This window comes from Bombyx mandarina, chromosome 26, assembly GCF_030267445.1.
Source record: "Bombyx mandarina strain Sakado chromosome 26, ASM3026744v2".
In the NCBI taxonomy this organism is placed as follows: domain Eukaryota; kingdom Metazoa; phylum Arthropoda; class Insecta; order Lepidoptera; family Bombycidae; genus Bombyx; species Bombyx mandarina.
The window spans coordinates 4,389,408-4,412,497 of record NC_143232.1 but is presented as its reverse complement, the minus strand read 5'-3'; the positions used below and the strand labels follow the sequence as shown (position 1 = coordinate 4,412,497).

The 23,090-nt window shown below is 38.4% G+C and overlaps 1 protein-coding gene across 3 annotated transcripts in view; it reads left to right on the top strand.

The window, feature by feature from the left end:
- mbc (dedicator of cytokinesis protein myoblast city) overlaps positions 1-9,992 on the top strand; it is a 67,012-nt gene extending 57,020 nt beyond the window's left edge. For 2 of the 3 annotated variants that reach the window (XM_089738908.1, XM_028181210.2), the window contains 5 exons: positions 22-84; positions 723-807; positions 1,796-1,975; positions 5,427-5,550; positions 6,489-9,992. In XM_089738908.1, the coding sequence (XP_089595034.1) occupies positions 22-84; positions 723-807; positions 1,796-1,975; positions 5,427-5,550; positions 6,489-6,733 (697 nt within the window). In that variant the 3' untranslated portion in view covers positions 6,734-9,992. The remainder of the gene's footprint in view (positions 1-21; positions 85-722; positions 808-1,795; positions 1,976-5,426; positions 5,551-6,488) is intronic. The other variant, XM_089738907.1, reaches the window with a different exon arrangement.
- The last annotated feature ends 13,098 nt before the right edge of the window (positions 9,993-23,090 follow it).

The window sequence follows — 23,090 nt, the reverse complement described above, 5'->3', positions numbered from 1 at the left end:
TAATCTTGCTTTTTTTTTCAGCGTTTCGTCCAAGAGTCCCGGTAGATTCACCAGTTTCAACAGCGCCATAAATCAATTCGCCAGGTACAGTTCTCTATACTCTATATACCGTTTTTGGGCAATGAAAAGAAAACTTTATTCACACTGTCATTTGGTCGCGTTTACAATCACAGAGAGTTGTTTAAAGTAACCTTGGTTTACTGGTTACCGTACTGTGTACGTACTGATTGTTTATAGTGTGTTTTTTTTTATTAGCATTGTAGTCCGACGAGCTACAGTCGTATATGGACACCAGGAAAGCCAAGCTGCTGCTTAAAATAAGCTAATAATTTAAATTTTAATATCGAACGAAAAGAAAATTAGCCGTTTGAATTTCACGCTAGATGAAAAGTGCACAATGACGTCATTGTTCACACTTCTACTGATTACACATAATATTAAATTCTATTGTTATTTATAATCTTGACTTTGACTTTGATCAAATAGCTATGAAATTTCACAGAATCTCCCGTTAGTCAGAAATGAAATTTTCCCGAAAGTTCCATCGTGATCGACCTAGCCGTTTCGGAGTCTACAAAGAAAACATATTCACATATGTTCTATGTATAGATTCTTCGAATTCCATGACAGCGTTCACGTTTTAATGTCAAAAGGCTGCTATGATCGACCGTGAGCCAAACGCATTTATATTGCATATTGAAATTGTATATTTCTCTCTATAGGAATAGCAGCGGCGGCGTTGCAAACTATCTTGGCACTCTACAGAATCCACCAAAGAAACGTAGTAAAGCACGAGCCGGAAGAAAGGTATTTTAGTTTTTTTCCCTACCTATGCTGATAGCCTTGAGAGGCTATTTCAGCTTCTCCTTGACGTGTAGGTGAACTCAGGGGGCTCTAACCGGGAGTGTTGCTGCCACTGAGAAGATCGGACGAGAAACTCAGTGGGCTGTGTCTGTGGGTTAATTTACTCGTCGAGCCCTTCGTCGCAAGCGACGGGTTCGGCGAGGACAGTGACCAGTGTTTGTGGTACCTAAAAGCACCGTTAATGGATCGCGAAGATCCGTAATGACGTGCTTAGGGCGACGTCGTCTGTTTACCGTTCGGTCTACAGGATGAGGAATGTAATTCCGGCGGCCACGACAAAAGGCTTTTCATGTCGTGCCTCCTTTTCAAAAAGCAGTTGAGTTTTATTTCCATACCACGTGATATATTGTATATACTCTATGGTTTCGGTCCACAGATACTATTAAGATTAATTTTGCGGGAACTTTAATAATGTATATTATTATGTGTGTTTATTTATTTCTTTGCTAATTAAATTTTTCTTTTAATGTAAACGTTTGACTATTGAATAGTGCCCCAAGTGCGTGTAAATTAGCGTAAATCTTTCTACTATTCTATTACATGAAGTTGTCGTGGTCTAAGGGATAAGACGTCCGGTGCATTCGTATCGAGCGATGCACCGATGTTCGAATCCCGCAGGCGGGTACCAATTTTTCTAATGAAATACGTACTTAACAAATGTTGACGATTGACTTCCACGGCGGAGGAATAACATCGTGTAATAAAAATGAAACCCGCAAAATTATAATTTGCGTAATTACTGGTGGTAGGACCTCTCGTGAGTCCGCGCGGGTAGGTACCACCACCCTGCCTATTTTTGCCGTGAAGCAGTAACGCGTTTCGGTTTGAAGGTTGGGGCAGCCGTTGTAACTATACTTGAGATATTAGAACTAATCGCAAGGTGGGTGGCGTATTTACGTCGTAGATGTCTATGTCTATATCTTATTTACAGAGCGAAGTCGGAACTCAATCGAGCGGCTCACAAAGCCACTTCTACACTTCGCACGCGACGGTCAATGGCAACGACGCGCGGTCTCTATCCCACAATAGCGGCGTGTGCAACACCCCTAACAGCGTGACGTCATTGAACGAAACCCCGATGATGTCGACGTTACGCGAACTGCGGCAAGAGGTGAGACAGTAGTTCGTTCACTCATTCGTTCATTCATTCGTTCTTTCACTCAACCATTCACCGTTGAATGTTTTGTAACCTCTGTACATAACTTGTGTTTGTAAATAACATTGAATGGAAATATAAAGTGTCCATATCGCAATACGAATTAATCAAGGATTACCGTTGTGAATATACTTACATATATATCGAGTTCAAATAGCTGACGAAGTTTTTGTTATTATGATATTTTTTCAAAATTTTAAACTTTAAGCTCTCCTGTAAATTTGCTAAAATGTCGCTTAGCCTTTCACCCGTCTAAATTTATGCATATATATTTCTTCTGTGCGCGTGTTTGTCACTGAATTCCTCCTAAACGGCTGGACCGATTTGAATGACTTTTTTTTTGTATGCGTTTGGGTGGCACCCTGGATGGTTTAGATTCACAATCAATCAGCCCGGCAGATGGCGCTGCAGTCGGTATCTAGATTATTTATCTTTACTACAACTAAACGGCTGGATCGATTTGAATGAATTTTTGCAGGACAACGTCTGTCGGGTTTTAGTTTTAGTGAGTTCGTGCATAATGAGCGAGTTTATAATATAAACTAGATGATGACCGTTTTTTTTTTTTGATATCGCCTTCTTGTGTCTTTAAAGCGGTTAGTTGCCCTCAATTAAGAAAAATAGTATGATAAAGTTGATCATTGAAAACACGAATAAAACAACATTTTCTGAAAATAAATCGTAGCTAGATCGATTTATCGCCCCCGAAATCCCTTGTATATTAAATTTTATGAAAATCGTTGGAGCCGTTTCCTAGATTCAGATTATATATATACAAGAATTGCTCGTTTAAAGATAAAAGAATTTGGATTCTTTTAAATTAGCATGTGATTTGGTCGTGACTCCTAAGACGGTACGGAGCGAACATATTATATGTGACACTTATAAATTAATAAAACTAATATTGTTCCTGGTGAGGTTAAGGTTTTTTTTAATTGCCTAGACTGCTCACTGGTGCTGGAGAAAGAGGGAGAGAGGGAGAGAGAGAGAGAGAGAATACACTTTATTGCACACCAAAACACAATTTACATTCCAAAAACAGTCAAAAAGCAGATAGCTTTGTACAATAGGCGGTCTTATCGCTAACAGCCGTTTAATTTAGAGAAATTCTGAAAAATATTAAAATATAGTAGTAGGTATGTTGTGGTGTACCATTGACAATACATGATTATAGAAAATATATTCATACAATAAATAGATATATACCGTTTACATTTAATATGAAATAACTATTTGATTTATATACCAATATACATACTTACATACTAATATACTTAAATACATAATAGTTATGTGAGATAATAGATAAGAAATCGTAAAAGTATTTCTTAGTATGTATGTGAGTACCTCTATACGATTCGGGGCCAATAAAACAGTTTATTGCTTCACACAAACTTTATTTTAATTTCGTCTTTATTAAAAAAAAATTAAGGTAAGTAGGAGAGCATGAGTGAGTGAAAGAGATAGGAGATGTCGTGTTAGAAGGTAAGGGAGACGGTGAATGAATGTTTGACATATTGGTTTTATTTTATGCGACAGGAGGAATGAGGATAATTACCGGACGCGGAGGGAGTATAACTCTAAAGACAAACTATTTGTGTATTTTGTTTACTTTCCTATAATAAGGACGGAATTAAAATCAAGCTTGTGTGAAGAAATCAATTGTTTTATTGGTACAAATCGAATAGGGGATCCCACATCTACATGTATAAAGTAATGACAGTAAAAGTGATTAAAATAAAGTGAGATAAACCATAGGAGTGGTTTTAATTATGTCTACGATTCCCATAAACCGAACATAATTCTAAATATAAATGCGTTAAGACTATATCGAGGGGTGGAATGCTTTTTGGTTTGAGCGACATTTTTGAATCTTCACAGGAGAGCAATTTTAAGTTTAAAATTTAGAAAAAATATCATAACAAAAATTCCTCTTCAACTATTTGAATGAAGTAAACTTAAGGTTCAATTAAAAACATCGAACTGTTGATGCTAATACCAAATAAAACGCACCCTTAATTGCAAAAATGAATGTCGCGCGTTAAGCGAAATGTCGCCTCAATCAAATAGCCTTTTAATTTTTTTTAAACGGATTCTATGACCTGGTAACTAAGACCTTTAGGTTAAGTCTAATTTTAATTTATATTCTTAATTTTATGAAAAATTATATTATGAAGTGAAATGAAATGAAATGAAATGAGATGAGATGAGATCAGATGACATGATATGGTATAAAATATAATCTCAGTAAAATGTTGGTCATTTACTGAGAATTTTTCAGTGGACTTTTTGGAGGATCCCGAGAAGTTATTTCCAGCGGCTTTGTTTCATTTTCCCACATTTGTGCACTTTCACATATACTAAATAGTTAATAAACCACCGTTATTACACATTTAAACCTGAAGAAACACTAAATAGACAAAATAAAACAAAAACTTCACTCCTCCGGTACCGCTAAAAAAATAGCCACACACCCCTCGATAAATGTTGCCATGGAAACGAATATTGTTTCCTTGAGTTTGTGGGAAATAACTTTCATTCCGGCTGCCTTACACTCGGTATTGTGGTAATTTGATCATGTGAATAAACTCGACTAATACTCATGTAAGTATTTCGTTCTGCTTAAACGTTTTGCTTGTAAACATGACACTCTCATAAATCTCTTAACTAAATCCATACGCAGTCTTGCCAGCTTTGAATAATTGGATTCTTACCATAAATGTTAACCTATCAATATGAAATTAATGTGTACTGTATAGATATGTATATACACGTGAAGAAAAAGCATGAGTGCAACAGCTGGTGCTCATTAATTTAAACGTGTTAATTGAGCGACGTGAGTCCTCATGAACACTCCACTTTACAAATGTATGACTTTCAGATCTCACAGACATCGAAGCTCAGTTTTGTCTCTGCGGCTTATGTATTATAAAGGCGAACAATATACCACTAGACTATGACATCTGTCGTCTCCGTCTACTTGTCATTTAGAAGAAAATTAAATTAATACCATTTAGCTGTACTTAGTTCATAACTAATATAGAACCAACGTAAATTCATATTTGTAAGGTTTTTATTTTTTACATTAAAATTCAATTTAAAAGCACAATTGCATTCTATAAGGCACCTCGACAATTTTCTCATTAAATAATATACAGGGTGAATTTTTCGAGTCGTCAAAGAAAAAAATCTTACAAACGTTACAGAACCTACTCTGACAATTTTGTTTTTGAAAAAAAGTAAATAAAACATAATACATCTCCCAATTTAATCTTTATTTGATATCTTAAGGTAATCGTGATAAAAATCACACCCTGTATATTGGCAATACAAGTTTTAAAGCTTGAAGCGTACTCGTACAAAATCAATGTAGTAAAGAAGTTAGTAACACAGCATCCAAACGCAGGACGTTTTACAGCTGGTCACCGAGCGACCGCTCCGTGCCGAAGTCGAACGCGAGAAGAGACTGTCCCAACGGGCAAGTCTTTTGACCACTTCTTCCGCACCGCCTTCCAACAGAGACTCGATTGGTACGTATGTGTAGTCTGTATCATTTGGAGTGGAGACGCTTGGTACAGCAGGGCGTGCATGTCTTTGAAAACGACAGGAGGCGCGAACTGGACGACAGACAAAATAAATTGAAAAATGGACCGCCTTCCACCATTTTTTACAACTTCGTGGGTGGTGTTCTTACGTGTAGCTTCTGTTTGCGCACGTTTAAGAACAAAATAGGCTACCCAAGCCATATTAGAGCACGAGAGACGCGGACATAAGCTTTTAAGTTATTGAACTGAAAATTTTGGTCGCCGTTGCCGAAACCGGCTTGGAACCATGATGATGATGATGATGATGTGTAGTCTGCATAGCACGATGCACAGTTTTATTCATAGTGTTTCTGGTGTCCATTTTGAAAATAGGTTAGCGTCAACATGGTGGTTATTTTTATTGCTTAGATAGGTGGACGATTCCTCACGGACGTAAACATTTACCTCTAGGTGTTACGTAAAAGTTCGTGTGTTCGTCGAATGGAAATTCTCAGAGATAACTGTTTGGAACTCTGGGTCTGCGGGGGGACTTCGGTTCCCTCTGTATTTTGTACCGTATGTTCCATGGGGAGTGCTCTGAGGAACTGTTTGAGATGATCCCTTCATCTCCTTTTTATCATCGCACCTCCCGCCATCGGAGCGGAGTTCATCCATATTATCTAGAACCGCTGCGTTCATCGACAGTGCATTTCCAGAGGTATTTTCTGCCACATACCATCCGGCTATGGAATGAGCTCCCCTCCACGGTATTTCCCGAGCGCCATGACATGTCCTTCTTTAAAAGAGCCGTAGGCAGCGGCTTGGCATTTCTGTAGTCCATGGACGACGGTAACCACTCACCATCAGGTGGGCCGTATGCTCGTCTGCCTACAAGGGCAATAAAAAAAAAAGATTTAGATGTAATTAAACTTAATCATCACCAGGCACGACGGATTCGAACCAGGACGAAGAGCTGCCACCGCCTTTGCCAATGAAATCCCACCGAAGCATGGAATTGGACAATGACAGTAACAATAACGCCGATCCGACACCATTGCCGGTCCGCCACAACTACGACACGGTTCTTGCGCCGCGAGGATCGTTCCTGTACAACTCGATCGTGCACAGAAGGAACACGAATGTAGAGAAGGCGCCGACGCCCCCACCTAAGAAACGTAATGCTCAATGAGGAATAACTCACATTGTTGTCTAGTTTAAAGGAAAATACCTCTTAAATATAACTAGGTGAGGTTTAATTTACTTCCCCGCTGTAGGGTATTCTGAGAATACTTCTTCGGAATTTCATGTACAGGGTGTTATAAAATCATGTCTCACTTAATAAAACCTGATAATACATGATCAATTTATTAAACCAACCGTAAAGACTTGTCCGTTCTAGCATAATCATGTTTTTTTTTCGGAACGGCAATGTAATACGTAAATTATAGTATCCATTGCGTGCTATAAAAAAAATTAGCTTATCGTAATCATATTTTAAAAGGCCGATCTGTCTTTGTTTTTCCATATCCAATTCTTTGTATGACTGTCTCAAATACTGTTTCCGAGTTGTAACTAATAGGTGAATAGTTTGTTATCAATTATTACTGCTTAGATACTGTGTACGGTGAATTATTGTAGAGTAATTCTTTAATGAATAGATACATATATAATTCATTTCATATATTAAGGAAATAGCTGATCCTTAAGATCCCGGCTAGGGTAATGGGACAAACTAAATTATTAAGCTAAATAGTTGTATTGTCATCGGTCCCTAATAAGTCTGCCAAATTTGGAATTCAATCAGTCTTGGAGCGAGTGAAAATCGCGTTCAAAGATTCGCGTTCCAAACTCGCATACAGCGTGTTGCCAAATGAAATTTTGTCTCAAAAATTAACTTAAAAAATCTGATTGGATGATAATAGTATTCATTATATCTACATGTTAAATTGAAATTGTCTAACGGGTTCTTACTTCGACTTAAATTTTAATGAGTAGATATTTAAGGGGTGTTTGCAAAGCAGACATGCTTTCCGTTGCAGTCATTGTTCTACACAGTAGAGATTACGACCTCACATCCCAAAGTCTTCCTTACTTTAGTGGGTCGTGAGCTTATCCATCACGGAAATAAAATATGTTAATATTATATTACTGGACCACATATTTTTTCATGGACAACAGTTTACCTGAATAATGAAGATAGGCATTCCTTTTATTTAATTTAGACGTTGAAAAAAAAGTTTTCGCTGCCATAAATAAAAGACCAAAAAGAAATTCGATAAATTCACTTTAGAAAAAAACACTAGAAAATAATTATTTAGGGAGAGATTTATTTATATATTTTGTAGCGTTTTATGGAGAGTATTGTTATTTTATTTTTAGATTTATTTTAGCGAAGGTTATTTGATCAGTTTAATAGCGGTCCGTTTTTCTGTTACATTTAAATCTAATGACTAACACAGATTAGAACACTTTAATAATTGAAGACGTGAGTAGATGAAGGGGTTAAGTATCATTTTTAAGATTTTTGGGTTTTTACATTAAATGAAGGTGTTATGTGCTTATAAACCATATTAGACCTTAAAACTCTGGGCTAAAGGCTATTTTTAGAAATTACATTTGATGGAGGAATTATATACGAAGAAAGAGTACAACTAACAAAAGTTTGTTGCCCGTTTTCTCAAAATTAACAAATTGTATCATATCCCCTTGATCCAGCCATGTCTTCAATTCACATTACTTATAATTATTAGTTCATATTTATCCGGTTCGCGTGATATTCAAATAGATTTAATTCAAAAGTAACATTATTATAAGTCACATGCTATGAACAATATTATTATGTATAATAATTTGGTTTCACTATTATAACACTATTATATTAAATGTAAAGTAATCTAAACTTTACGTGTCAGTAATTATGGTCGGAATTCGAATTTAAAAAAATATATATCAAAATTTTACGCTAAGGAAAATTTAACCCACACAAATCGCGTTACGAGCGATATTCGAAATGAAGTAAATCCGGCCTTACGCTTAAGTGTCAATAGTGTCTAAATAAAATACACTTTCACAATTGATATTAAGATGTGATATTACACCGTGTGACTGTTGAATGGCACAAATTAATAACTTATTTCGTAAATAAGACGAAGTAAAAGAAAAGATATTAATTAATAATTATATAATAATATTAATTAATGAATATATAAATAATATTAATTAATTAATATTATTTATATATTAATTAATTAATGATTATATAATAATATATTATTATATATTAATTAATATATTACTTATATATTAATATGTATATAAATAATATTAATTAATTAATATTATTTTGAACATTAAATGAAGCCCTATCGATGAAATAGAATGCTATTTAACTTAATTCCACCGCCAAACAGAATCGATGGGACCATATGTGTTAGGTAACGTGACGAAATACAATTGAAATATTTATTGATAATGCAACAATTATGGGAATATACCGCTATAGAATTCAATAATTTGAACTATAAAAGTTGAGTGAAATGAAAGCATTTAAAATAAAGTCTAATTAAATAGAATAATACATACATTGAAATGTGTATATGAAGGAAAAAAAATCGCGCATTTTATTATAAATTTTAAATAGTTCATTAGAATCGTTTACGTTACTTCATCCGTAAGTGATTTATTGAAATCATTTGAAAAATACAAGCGAATCGATTAATTTCGAAATATCGATACTTGTTATCGATTTTCGGTTCGAAAATCCAAATTTTTGAAAAAAATCGCGCATTTTATTGTAAATTTTAAGTAGTTAATTACAATCGTTTACGTAACTTCATCCGAACGTGATTTAATGAAATCATTTGAAAAATAAAGCGAATCGATTAATTTCGAAACATCGATACTTGTTATCGATTTTCGGTTCGAATTTCCAAATTTTAGAAAAAAATCGCGCATTTTATTATAAATTTTAAATAGTTCATTAGAATCGTTTACGTTACTTCATCCGTAAGTGATTTATTGAAATCATTTGAAAAATACAAGCGAATCGATTAATTTCGAAACATCGATATTTTTTATCGATTTTCAATTCGAAAATCCACATTTTTCTTTTTTGTTCAAAACCACATTTTTTTTCTTAAAGTGTACATTATATATTAGGAGCTGTAGATACTCTTAGTGTAATGTAAATAAGACAGATAAATGAAAATTAATAAGAGAGAATAGTTTTAGGGACGTGGAAATTTTAATATTTCCAAAGTTACCTTATACATAATTATATTATTTTTTTGAATAGAGAACATTAGCGGCCATATGCAAAACCAAAATTTGATGAGAACCGTTGTTTATATTATATTTACAATGTAAATTGTTTAAGTATTATTGACGTTGTGTGAACGCGCATAATGTCCGGCAATTATTGTGTAATAAATCACTTTATTAGAACAGTGTGTGTTGTGTTTTGTTTTATACCTTTTTTGTCGTGTCGAATTGCAATCGTAAGCGTTTGCCATCAACTTCCTTTGATTTCAATCGTAATTACGTTTTGTTGTAAAGGGTGGTAGTGGTGAAAACTCTTTCTTACCACGGCGGTGCGCTGGTTCAATCTTTTTGAAGAAAGTTGTTGCGGGGTCGAGTGTCGCTAAAGATGCACAAAAAGAGGGGCAGGCCGAGGCTAGGCTATGAGGAGTAGACCTGCCAACCCGTCGCTAGCTTCTTCCTGGCTGCAGAATTCAACGTCACTGCTGAACGAAGCGTAATGGCGGCGGCTGGCCCGACTATAATAGAAAACTAATCAGTAAGTCCAAAAAATATATAGGTTTCAAAACAAGCGGCGTGTGCGTGTACAGCGCGTGCGGTTTTTTTTTTATGATTGAAGGATTACTGGTGGCCCGGAGGCCTTTCCAGTTTCACCAGGACAGGTGGGCGAGCAAAGGCTCAGCCAGGAGGGGTGGGATTTGCTAACAGCTACCCGAGCGCCTCCGAAGGAGACCTAACAGCTCAAGAGCAGCTGCTTCGCGAATGAAACGCGTGCGGTGCGGTCGGCGATAGTCTTCTTTTTTATTTTCGACTTTTGCTTTTATGTTTCTTTTTTATAAATGGTCATGCGATAGGTTTTATGTCTACTCTCATTAAAAAAGAACCAGGTGGGATAGCAGCTCAGTAGCTGGACAGGTCATCGGGGTTATCTGTTTACACTGAGAAAAGAATATAACAGTCGATTCAAGTTGAATGCCAATTAAAGGACAAGCAAAGTCTATGGACATCGTAGTAGATTCCAGTGACTGTTTCGCAGCGAATATATATAATATATTGCTTAGATGGGTGGACGAGCTCACGGCCCACCTAGTGTTAAGCCGGTTACCGGAGCCCATAGACACCTACAACGTAAATGCCGCCACCCACATTGAGATATGAGTTCTAAGGTCTCAGTATAGTTACAACGGATGCCCTACCCTTCAAACGGAAACGCATTACTGCTTCAAGGCAGAAATAGGCAGGGTGGTGGTACCTACCCGCGCGGACTCCCAAGATGTCCTACCACCAGTGCAGTGCCGGTGCATACCCGGGTATATTCAATATGGCCTTTACCAATATAGTTACTTCCCTGACGATTGTTCCGTTAACATCGCTAATAAATTACCATTGATTCGTACTAGTCTCGAACCTTTTTTTTAATGCTAGGAATCACAATTTACGGTAACCTGGCGAAGGAGGAGCCGGGTTATGTTGGGTTCCGGCGCCTCCAAAAACAAGAAGGAGAGCATGCGGACAAAAGTCCTCGGTCTCTTCCAATTGATTCCAAGAAACTAGGCCTTGATAAAGGCGAGTGCGACAGCTCTCGGTGTGAGCCGCGCAAAACCCGCCAAATAGAAAAGTGGCGTTTTAAGAACGTACCTTTTTTTATAAAAAAAGGTACGTTCTTAAACGTTCTAAAAACTCTATAGAGATGGAAGAAAGAATATAGCCTGTGACACGAGATTTTTCCCGCCGAAAATACATAAGTCGAATAAAATAATAACTGTAGGTATAACTTAAAACTGTGTAAGCCGCTGAAACAATAAAACTCCTCTTGTTTCAATTGTGGTGCTAATTACGAGTGATCCAAATGAGTGATTTTCACACGAAATAAAGAAAGGACTCTATATGGACTCTCTCAGAACGATTAACTAAACCCCATTGAGCTCCTCCAGTCGGGTCGAACCCAGGTACCGCCTTGTGCGCGCCATTAATTAATCTCGAACCTGCTGCTTCAAAGACACACAGATTCCCCTTGAGCCATAAGCGTGTCGATTATTACGTAAATCAGTTTAACATTACACGCTTCGGAAATCTCCTCACGGATACGCATTGTCCGTGGGAATAATTCTAAGCGCGATCGTCGCTTGTTTACCAAAATAATACTTAGTCTTGGGCGATTTAATTCTGGGGACCACGTCACGCCGTTGTATTGAGACGAGTTCTTGGGGTACACGTAAGGTGAATAATGATCGCGATTACTAATGAATTATTGGGTAGGTGTTTGATAAAGTAGTCAGGTATATACACATGGGTAAAATTAGCGTCGAAGACAGACGTAATGAGTCGAATCACGACTTCGAAAACACGTTCATAGACATTTCAGAGTATCGTCTAATGAAAATGAATCCGGTAAATTTGTTTAAATACTGGAATGATGTGTGAGCCACGTTACGACTAGATATCACCGTCCTGTCTAAATCTACCGAGAAGCCGTTATGCCCTGGATGTTCTGTGACGGTTCTATCAATTATAATTCAGTAGATTTTCTTCTACGAAGTCAACACAACTGATTTTGTTAATCGATGAGAACTATTTACAAACATGGCGTTAAATTCGAGATAGCTTAAGTATCTGCCGATTTTTCATTTTCTTTCTTATTAACACCATCTAAAACACAACACAATGATTGATGTAGTGAGTAAATAAACTTGTCGCAAAATAAATTTAAGGCGTACATTAACACTGTTAATGGGCTTGGTCATTGTCCAAGGTTAAGGAAATGACGACGTTTTTTATCGTTTAGATTTGGGTAAATCGTATTTCTAAATTTGCGAGAGCAGTGGCGAGGCCGCGTTATCTTGAGCACCTAATATCAACAAAACGTTCTTAGTCAAAACATGGCTGTTTAATTTGTTTTTTTTTTGTTACCTACGAAATTAACGTCCCTTCGATCGTAAATTGTCACTGTTGCTCACTAAGGAGCCACGACTAAGGAGTTTCCAAACATCGTTTGGAAAACGGACTAGCGTTAAATTAATCTACTTAATAGAAAAAGAGTTAACGTCAAAATTAGGTGGCCCATGTCAAAAATGATCCCCAGAAAGACGTCGTAACGCAAATTGAACTTTAAAATTTACTCAGCGATATTCTGTTTGTACCAACACGGACTGTTTTGAGAACGCTCAAGCGAACGAAGAAATGTTTTAAATTACTATTACACTACAGTCTTTTTTTTTGTGAATAATTTAGATTGAAATTTTCTGTAACAGCGTTCCAAATTTGATCGTGAATGCTTCGCCAGCGGTACTAGCGTTTTCATTTGACAGCATTAGCATAGTACAAGGGAAATGTCGCTTAAGGAAATCGGCAAAGTCAGTGGAACAATACGGCATTCCGCTAAAACTGTTTTCAAATATGTATCGTTTGAAGAAAGCGCTCATTACACCATCGGGAAGAGTTTGTTCCTGAACTGGGTGGTGTGTAACATAAATAGTCTCTTCAAACGAGATTTACTTATCGGTAGGCAGCGGTTTGGATTTGCCTCTGGCGTTACTGACGTGCATGTGCGGCGGTAACCACTCACCATCAGTTAGGCCGTATGCTAATCTGTCCACAAGGGTAATAAAAATAAACACTATAAAAAAACTCATCAACTTCAAACAATAGGTAGGTATCAATCCTGCTTCAATCGCGATGGTAAAATTGAAATGACCTTGATGAACATCTCAAACCACAGCAAGCAATAGAATGATACGATTCAAACCAGAACCAGTCTCCGTAAACCAATTTTGCAAACAATCATTTTCTTAACAAAACCAGCTAATGACCGAACCACATAAAAGAAATTCGGCAATAATATAATGCTTTAACTTTTTACATAAGTTTAGAGGTATATAAATAATTAATTCATGTTATCTTCAATTTGAAAATAAAACATTACACAATTTTAATATTGTTTCGAAGCAAATAGAAAACTAGAACACAATACTAGAATTGTAACTGGGTACATTATCAAATAATATACACGAGAACAAATATTTTTAACGCTTTAATTACCAGTAATTAGCTAATTGTTTTTTGAGTCTAAACAATATAGGCCTTAACCTACAAAGATAAAGTGATTTGGATTCGAGATCGTCTTTGATGACGAATTTTTCAAGAGCTAACTAATATTTAATAGCTTATTTGCGAGAATCGTTTCCAGAGTCAAAGTAATTAACGGTATTGTTTGGCAAACAGAATTATTTCATCTAAAATCTGCGTCAGGCCCATAGTTGATGGCGAGTTGTATATTGGGGCTGCAAATCAAGCGTTAATTCTGGGTTTAAATGGAATAGCTATAATATCAGGTATTTCAATAAGAGGTTTCATTTTGTTAAGTTAAAAAAATAGTATCTTTAAGGGAAATCATTGGACACCGTCTGAGCGGCGTGACGGGCCGCCGTACCGAGACGGCCGACATTTCAGAGCCTTCGATTCGCCTCGAAGGCTCCGTCGGCCGGGCGTCCTTGGGGTGAGCTGCGCCGTCTGGTTGTAGTGTTGACCGCGGTAACCCCCTTATCTCATCCGGGTTCAGACCTCGGAGGAGATCAGACGCTTGGGCGAAGAGTGCAGGGGAGTCGTTTAGCGGGTAGGGCCCTGAAAACATCCTTGGGCCCGCGGTCTCGCAGTCGCGGACCAGTCCCACATACCCCGCGCACCCCCTAGGCGCGGGGACCTCGTAGGATGTTCGGCCCCCGGCCCGAAAAAAAAGGGAAATCATTGGACGTTTATGTAATTTTAAAGAGGAGGGTATGCCATTAATGGTCTAGAACAATATCGGTCAAACGGGCGCTACGGCGATACTTGTGTAACCAAAATGTTTTCATGTAATTTTTCATCACCGATTCGCGAATCTGTGGCTGGATTTCCTCGATAAAAAATCCCCTTTTAAGGTCTAAAATCGCCGAGAGGGCTGGTGATCGTGGCGCCGACGATCGCTGGCCCGGCGTCCCGAGGGGGAGGGTGATGGGAGAGATGTGCTCCGCACTAAACGCTTCACTCTCCTCCCCTTGCCTTTTTATGAGTTCTGTCTCATGCGAGGCTCGGACGTGGGTTGTTGAGCGACAGGAGGTTTTAGTCGGTTCGACTCCGACATGCCCTGTCCTCCGTCCCCAGTGGAGGGTGGGAGTCCGGCGATTTCCTCCTGACCAAAAAAAAAAAAAGGTCTAAAATCGATTGTTGTCTATTGACATAGACCTTATCTTTCACGTAGCCCCAAAGAAAAAATACTAAATGTTTTTAAATCACAAGACCCCGGTGGACAATAGTGATAACCTCTTCGAGAATTCACACGGTCAGAAATCACCTCCTATCGGATCTAAAATGTATACTCACCTCCATTGGATATTTGGACTACTCTTTCGTTTCCCTAAATGCCGTAGAATTAGAACACCAATTGCATCTCTCAATATACAGTAGACAGCGGCTTGGCTCAGGCGTTGCTGAAGTCCTAGGGCGACGGTAACCACTCACCATCAGATGGGCCGTATGCTCGTCTGCCTACAAAGGTGTTAAAAAAACTAAAAAAAAACTCAATATCTGTCCATGTCTACGAAAATTTCAAGATGTTGCAGCATTAACGTTTTGATGCTTATGGGCTCTAGTATCCACTTAACGCTTTATGACCGCAGTAAGCTAGTCCGTCTATCACGCCAATGTGCACGAGTCGTTGAGATATTTTCGTAAAAACACACATACCTATTTAATTTTAGATTAATTTCAATGTGTGCGTATCTCGTTTTTATTTAACATGAATACACAATATGTAAATATTTATTTACCCTGTTAGCTGGCTAGAGATTTTGCGACATTTTTAATCGACCGGCGTTTTACATAATCGATAATTCAAATGTTTGTTATTACGGCTATTAAAGAAAAAGAAGAGCCGTGTTTGTTTTGTTAATTGTTCCCATTGAGATTGCGTTTCATTTTGAAACCGGTGGTGGAACAGTTTGATTTGAAAACGAATTATCGATGCTACTAAAGTCGGAAAGCAAGAAATATACCTTCGTATTTATCAACGTATTTCAACGTCATTATAATATCAGAAATAGTTTTGTCAAATCGTTACCCCCATACTATAATTTTGGATCAACTATTCAATGGTATCTTATCTTGAAAGCTTCGAAATACAATGTGAGTGCGTTGTAAATTTTCAGTCCAAAAATCATTGTAATGTTTATTTTTCTATCATCAACAATTGTGAATTTAATATTAGAAAAAAAAAAAAAGATTGCGTAATCTGAAAAAAATTATCGAACGGTTAAAGGTTTATTTTATTGATTAATAATAAGATTGTTTTGACGATTTCCTTAATCCCTACTAGTTATAAAACTACAGTGGTTTTTACGGATGTTCCGTTATAACTACTGAACCATGCATCCGATTGACTTGAAACTTGGTATCCATGTAGAAAATACATGTACTTAATGGATAGGCCAATATTTATATGAGTGTTGGACTCCCTTCACCAGTTGCGGGGGCGTTAATGATGAGAATCTTTGTGAGGGTAAGAAATAATAATGTTAATTTTAAATGCCCAGCGAAGCGGACGGGTACAGCTAGTTAAATAATAAAAGGAATCTCGACTGACGTGTGATGACAGCGCGGATCTGCTCCTACCTGCCACGTTTTTATGCTCATGAATTATTAGCTATTAAAAACCTGACTAACTCAGTGGTGCAGTAGTTAGCGGTCCCGACTGTTGCGCAGAGGGTCGTGGGTTCGATTCCTACATCAGGCAAACATTTTGTACTTGTGGTAGGACCTCTTGTGAGTCCGCGCGGCTAGGTACCACCACCCCGCCTATTTCTGCCGTGAAATAGTAACGCGTTTCGGTCTGAAGGGTGGGGTAGCCGTTGTAACTATACTGGAGACCTTAGAACTTATATCTCAAGGTGGGTGGCGCATTTACGTTGTAGATGTCTATGGGCTCCAGTAACCACTTAACACCAGGTGGACTGTGACCTCGTCCACCGATCTAAGCAATAAAAAAAACAAATATTGATAAACAAATACATAAACTCTAAAAACAGAGAATGCTTATTGAAGTTATACTTCTTTAGGCGCGTTATGAAAAATTGATGAGAGTGAAATTTTACGATGTGCGCGCACGGTGACACAAAATTAACAGAATGAAGTTGCCCACTAAATCGCTCATTACAATACGACTGACGTAGCTTGGCGAGTCTGAATATAGCCGCAGGTGAACTTCGCGCATGTACACTCGTAAAAAAAAGTGTTATTAGCATTCATTTTTAGTAATATAAATGACAAAAGTATTATTTAATATAATCCATATTAAATATTATTAAATTATTAGCATTAAATATTTATTATTAATTATTTAATATTAAAAAAAAAGAAATAAATTTAATAAAAATAAAGTATAACTTCTTACGCTCGTACATAGGTACACGCACCCTTTTTTATTTTTTTTCTCATCCGAAAGAAGAGTCTTCGATAAACATTAATATTATTTCCGCCATCATTCGAAGCTGTCAACGAAAAGGATAATATTCAAACGATTCTCTCTCGGCTTTGTTCAGTTTGCAACAGACAACAGTCGCATAGATGAATAATTACCTACCGTTTTACGCAAATTAACATATTTGACGCCCGTACATCATAGTACTGTCGCATCTCGGAAATAAAAAATCGAGGTGAACTATGTTTTATTTATAGATCCCTAGTAAGGCCAGCAAGACCGAGCAAATCGCAGGGGTTTATATACGAAAGCGAACCCTGGTACTAAACCGGGAAACTCTAGGAAGAAAAAAAAGTAAGGCCAAAATGGCCAAAGAATTATGATGGTCTCTTTAATATACTATGCGGGCTATTATATCTATTTCAGCCTCGATTTAGCTATTATTTGCTGAAAGGTCGAACCTTATATCTCAAGGTGGGTATACAGAGAGAGAGACAGCGCTATACAAAGCCGAATCCAGCCGATTGTCTCTTTCAAAAGGTCGATGAGCAATATTTAACGTCAGGTATTGTACAGTATACAAGTTTAATACTAATACAACTACACGCAGCAGAGAAGGTGAAACAGTATTCTTAGGTTCTACTCAAAACTGGCGTTGGATAAGATACGCTCTAAGGCGCAGCGGAATCAACGTAGCATCGGCTACTTTTGAATGGCAACCGCGCGGCAGGAGAATACCTGGTCGACCTGTATACACTTGGCGACGCACTTTGCAGACTGAGATGAGGACTGCCAGCCTGACCTGGAATGATGTTAAGGCGCAATCCCAAGATAGGGTCAAGTGGATACAACATACGAGGGACTTTTTTTTCTACCTATGCTGATAGCCTTGAAAGGCTATATCAGCTTCTCCTTGACATGTAGGTGAGCTCACGAGGTTCAAGCCGGGTGTGTTGCTAACATTGGCCCTAGCAAGAGCAGTGCTTTGCAAAATCTACCACGGCATCGGAAACACGACCCACGAGGACGGTGGCCGGTGCTTGTGGTACCTAAAAGCACCGTTAATGGATCTTGAGGATCCGTAATGGCGTTCTTAGGGTGACGTCGACGGTTTACCATTCGGTCTATAGGAGCGGATATGTTCCGAGGGACCTAAGTACCAGCGGGATACCTTAGGACTAAAACAAACTCAAAAATGTTTTTATTACAGGTCTAAAACTACCAACGATTCTAGAAAACTTTACGTACTATCTAGAAATTCTCCTAGGAGAATGGAAGCTGCATGAGAGTGAGGATGGAATAGAAAACCCTACATGATCCCGATGATCTACTGGTGGTAGGACCTCTTGTGAGTCCCCGCGGGTGGGTACCACCGCCCTGCCTATTTCTGTCGTGAAGCAGCAATTCGTTTCAGTTTGAAGGGTGGGCTGGGTGGGATAGCTGTTGTAACTATACTGAGACCTTAGAACTTATATCTCAAGATGGGTGGCGCATTTACGTTGTGGATGTCTATGGGCTCCAGTAACCACTTAACACCAGGTGGGCTGTGAGCTCGTCCAGCCATCTAAGCAATAAAAAAAAAGATGATTAAGTTAAATGCACTGCGTTCAAATCGTTAAGTAAAACAAAAGAACGGAATTTTTGTTTCATATTTGGAGGTATAAGTTCACTGCTTACCTGATATTCATTGGTTACCGTAGCCCGTGGACATTACAACTTGAATGCCATCACCCAGCTTGAGACATAATATTCAAGTTTTAATTAATATAGTATAACGGACCAAATTACTGGTTTGAGGCAATAAATATACAGAGTGCAGTAATCATAAATCCCTGATGTATCTTCTTCTACTTTGTCTCCACCATAATATCTGTCTGTCTGATAATATCCGTCTGTCTGAATTTTTCTGTTCCATTCTCTTCTATCAGCCGTCATCTCAACACTCACTCCTTTCTCTTTCATATCGTCATTTACATCCTCCGTCCATGTCTTCTTCGATCGACTTCTTCCCCCTCTGCCTTGCACTACCATTTCCATGCATCTCCTGGTCACGAGCATCTCCTCTCTACGCATCACATGTCCAAACCACGCTAACCGTCCGCTCTTTAATTTGTCAATCGCCTGGGCTACTTTCACACTTCCTCTGATATACTCATTCCTTATCTTGTCCATTCTGATGTGTATAAATAGAATATGCGCCCTAGCTAGCGTTTCAATTTAAAAAAAAAACTGACCTTAATGCTTTATTTGCACTGTTTTAGATGATAGTGAATTAAACCGAAAAACTTAATACGTTAATTCCGAGTCAAACGCTGAAATCAGATAAGGATAAATGTCAAAACGAAAACAGGATTATATGTACTCTTAACATTACATCGTGAACCCTCGTGGCCGCACCCGTAAAGGTGGATGCTAAGTAACAAATATGTACATAGTACCGTGCAAAGGTTTTTAGTGAGAAATAATTTTCAGCTTTTTTCAAACATAGCAGACTTTGATATGGTGGTCTTATACAGCACTATTGCATGCCTTTTCATGCCGTAAAAGGCGACTAAGGAATGCACCGACGAATAGGCAGCCACGTTTTCTGAGTATCTTAGAATTCTGTCAAACTAACTGAACATAAACCTCAATATTTTTTACCTACATATGCTGATAGCCTTAAGAGGCTTCGCCCTAACATGTAGGTGAGCTCACGGGGCTCAAACCGGTAGCATTGCTAACACTGGCCCTAGCAAGAGCAGTGCTTCGCAGAATCTACTACCGGATCGGAAACGCGACCCACTGAGAAGATCCGCCGAGAAACTCAGTGGGCTGTGTCTTTGGGTTAGTTCACTCGTCAAGCCCTTCCACGGTTCGACGAGGACGGTGACCGGTGCTTGTGGTACTTAAAAGCACCGTTAATGGATCGGAGGGATCCGTAATGACGTGAAAACTCAATGCGAGAGCCTTTATGTTAGTTAGGAACCCTGATTCGTCTTTGGCTGAAACATTTAGTATTTAGACATTAGAGTGGCTTTCATTGACGTATCGGCTTTCAGTACGTCAATGCCATCCGCTACCCTGAGAAATGACGTCGAAATGTCAACTGTTTAGAAAAACGATCGCAATCTTCTAGTCGAAACGCATTAAAAAGGAAGCAAGCAACACGCTCCAACTTACCCCTATGAACTCACAATACGCCCCATTAATTAAAATCGTATAATTCGTTTGCTTATATAGAACCATCAAAATTAGTACCCATCTTAAGCGCCCCGAAAAAATGTTTCGATTTTCAGCATTAGATAAGGTCGTAAAACTCTTTTGTGTCTCTAACTATTCGATGGTAGCCTAAGAGGCTATTCCAGTTACATCCAGACGTGTAGATGAGAGCTCACGGGCTCAACCTGAGAGGATTTCATAACACTGGCCCTAGCAAGAGCATTGCTTTGCTGAATCTACCCGCCTATTTCCGCCGTGAAGCAGTAATGCGTTTCGGTTCGAAGGGTGGGGTAGCCGTTGTAACTATACTGAGACTTATATCTCAAGGTGGGTGGCGCATTTACGTTGCAGATGTCTATGGGCTCCAGTAACCACTTAACACCAGGTGGGTTGTGAGCTCGTCCATCCACCTAAGCAATAAAAAAAAATCTACCACTGGATCTGAATCGCGACCTTTTGCGAAGATCCGACGAGGAACTCATTGAACTCATAAAACTGATTTATGGAATTCGTCGTCATATTCGTCATATCATCTATGCATCTACATAGGTCAACACGATGCGATAAGTAGCCTGACATATACTGACGACCTTAACAGCTGGTTTGATGGCGATGACCTTTCACAAGAACACACTAAAAATTACAATTATTCGAAATCGTCAATCACTTTGCGTGACTCATTACATCAAGTATGTTGTTTGCTTCAACAGATTTCTTGCTATTTTCGGAGGTTGCTTCATGAACCGGGATTATGAATATTTTTCTCGGCTTACTGCATCCCATAGGCGTCACACAAACGCCAGAGACACGAGTTTCAAGTGGCAGTTCAATTTACAATAGTTGTCTATATAAATCCAAACTTTAAATAGGAGCACGTGACCCGGCAAAAATAGACAGGGCTGTTCTATGTACTAGAGTCTTCTAGAAAACGCTCTGTCGACGATAGTTCAGTTCGTATTATTATTGCCTAGTTACTTATTGTACTGTAAAAACTGAGAGCTTGGAATTCATATTTCATGAGTTCTATGTATAACATGAAGTCGCCGTGGCCTAAAGAATAAGACGTGCGGTGCATTCGTGTTGAGCGATGCACCGGTGTTCGAATCTCAGGCGGGTACCAATTTTTCTAATGAAATACGTACTCAACAAATGTTCACGATTGACTTCCACGGTGAAGGAATAACACATCGTGTAATAAAAATCAAACCCGCAAAACAATAATTTGCGTAATTACTAGTAGTAGGACCTCTTGTGAGTCCGCACAGGTAGGTACCACCACTCTGCCTATTTCTGCCTTGAAGCAGTAATGCGTTTCGGTTTGAAGGGTGGGGCAGCCGTTGTAACTATACTTAGACCTTAGAACTTATATCTCAACGTGGGTGGCGCATTTACGTTGTACTTGTCTATGGGCTCCAGTAACCACTTAACACCAGGTGGGCTGTAAGCTCGTCCACCCATTAAAGGTATAAAAAAAAAACGTTGTAAATAATATCCATGGGCTCCGATAACCACTTAACACTAGGTCAACTTCAGCTAGACCAAACATCAAAGCACTAAAAAAAAAATTTTTTTGACATAGCTTGTCATACAGACCTAAGCAATCTGAAATACTAGATGTAATTTTATTAATCCCAGGATCAAACGTGTTCTAAAACCGCGTGATTGAGACATGATTCCACATGAGCTATACGTGAGAAAACGTCACACCACGCAACGTGACGTCACCGTCATATTTGCGAACAGTCTGCCTTTACCGTTACAAATAAATATTTACACGATTGTAAATCTCTAGCCTAAGTCAATTAGCGGAAGGAAAACTCTAAACAAATTATGTCAGTCATTTATTAAACATGAAATGGTTTCGTGGTAGAAAGGAAAGTTTTTATTTTTATTTTTCTAATAGTCCTGTTTGGAATGCCATGTATTTTTGTTTCTAAAAATTTTTTTTGTTGCTTAGATGGGTGGACGAGATCACAGCCCATCTGGGTTAAGTGGTTATTGGAGCCTATAGACATCTACAACGTAAATGCGCTACCCACCTTGAGATATAAATCCTAAGATCTCAGTATAGTTACAACGACTGCCCCACCCTTCAAACCGAAACGCATTACTACTTCACGGCAGAAACAGGCAGGTGGTGGTACCTACCCGTGTGGACTCACAAGAAGTCCTGCCACCAGTAATTACGCAAATTATAATTTTGCGGGTTTGATTTTTATTACACGATGTTATTCCTTCACCGTGGAAGTCAATCGTGAACATTTGTAAAGTACGTATTTCATTAGAAAAATTGGTACCCGCCTGCGGGATTCGAACACCGGTGCATCGCTACATACGAATGCACCGGACGTCTTATCCTTTAGGCCACGACGACTTCAAACTTTCTAATAGCTGAATAAGAAGAGCTTCAGCTATTTGTGCTGAGAATCGGATATCAACAACTTAAAGGACGGGGCAACCATTAATCAATACAATGAGACTTCAAGTTCTCTTACGTTGAAAATCGGCTTTCATACATACTGTGAGCTAACACATAACATGTCCGCCCGATTAGCCTCCTCATGTCTCTAGGCAAACTGTATGAGCGTCTGCTCTACAAACGCCTCAGAGACTTCGTCTCATCCAAGGGCATTCTTAT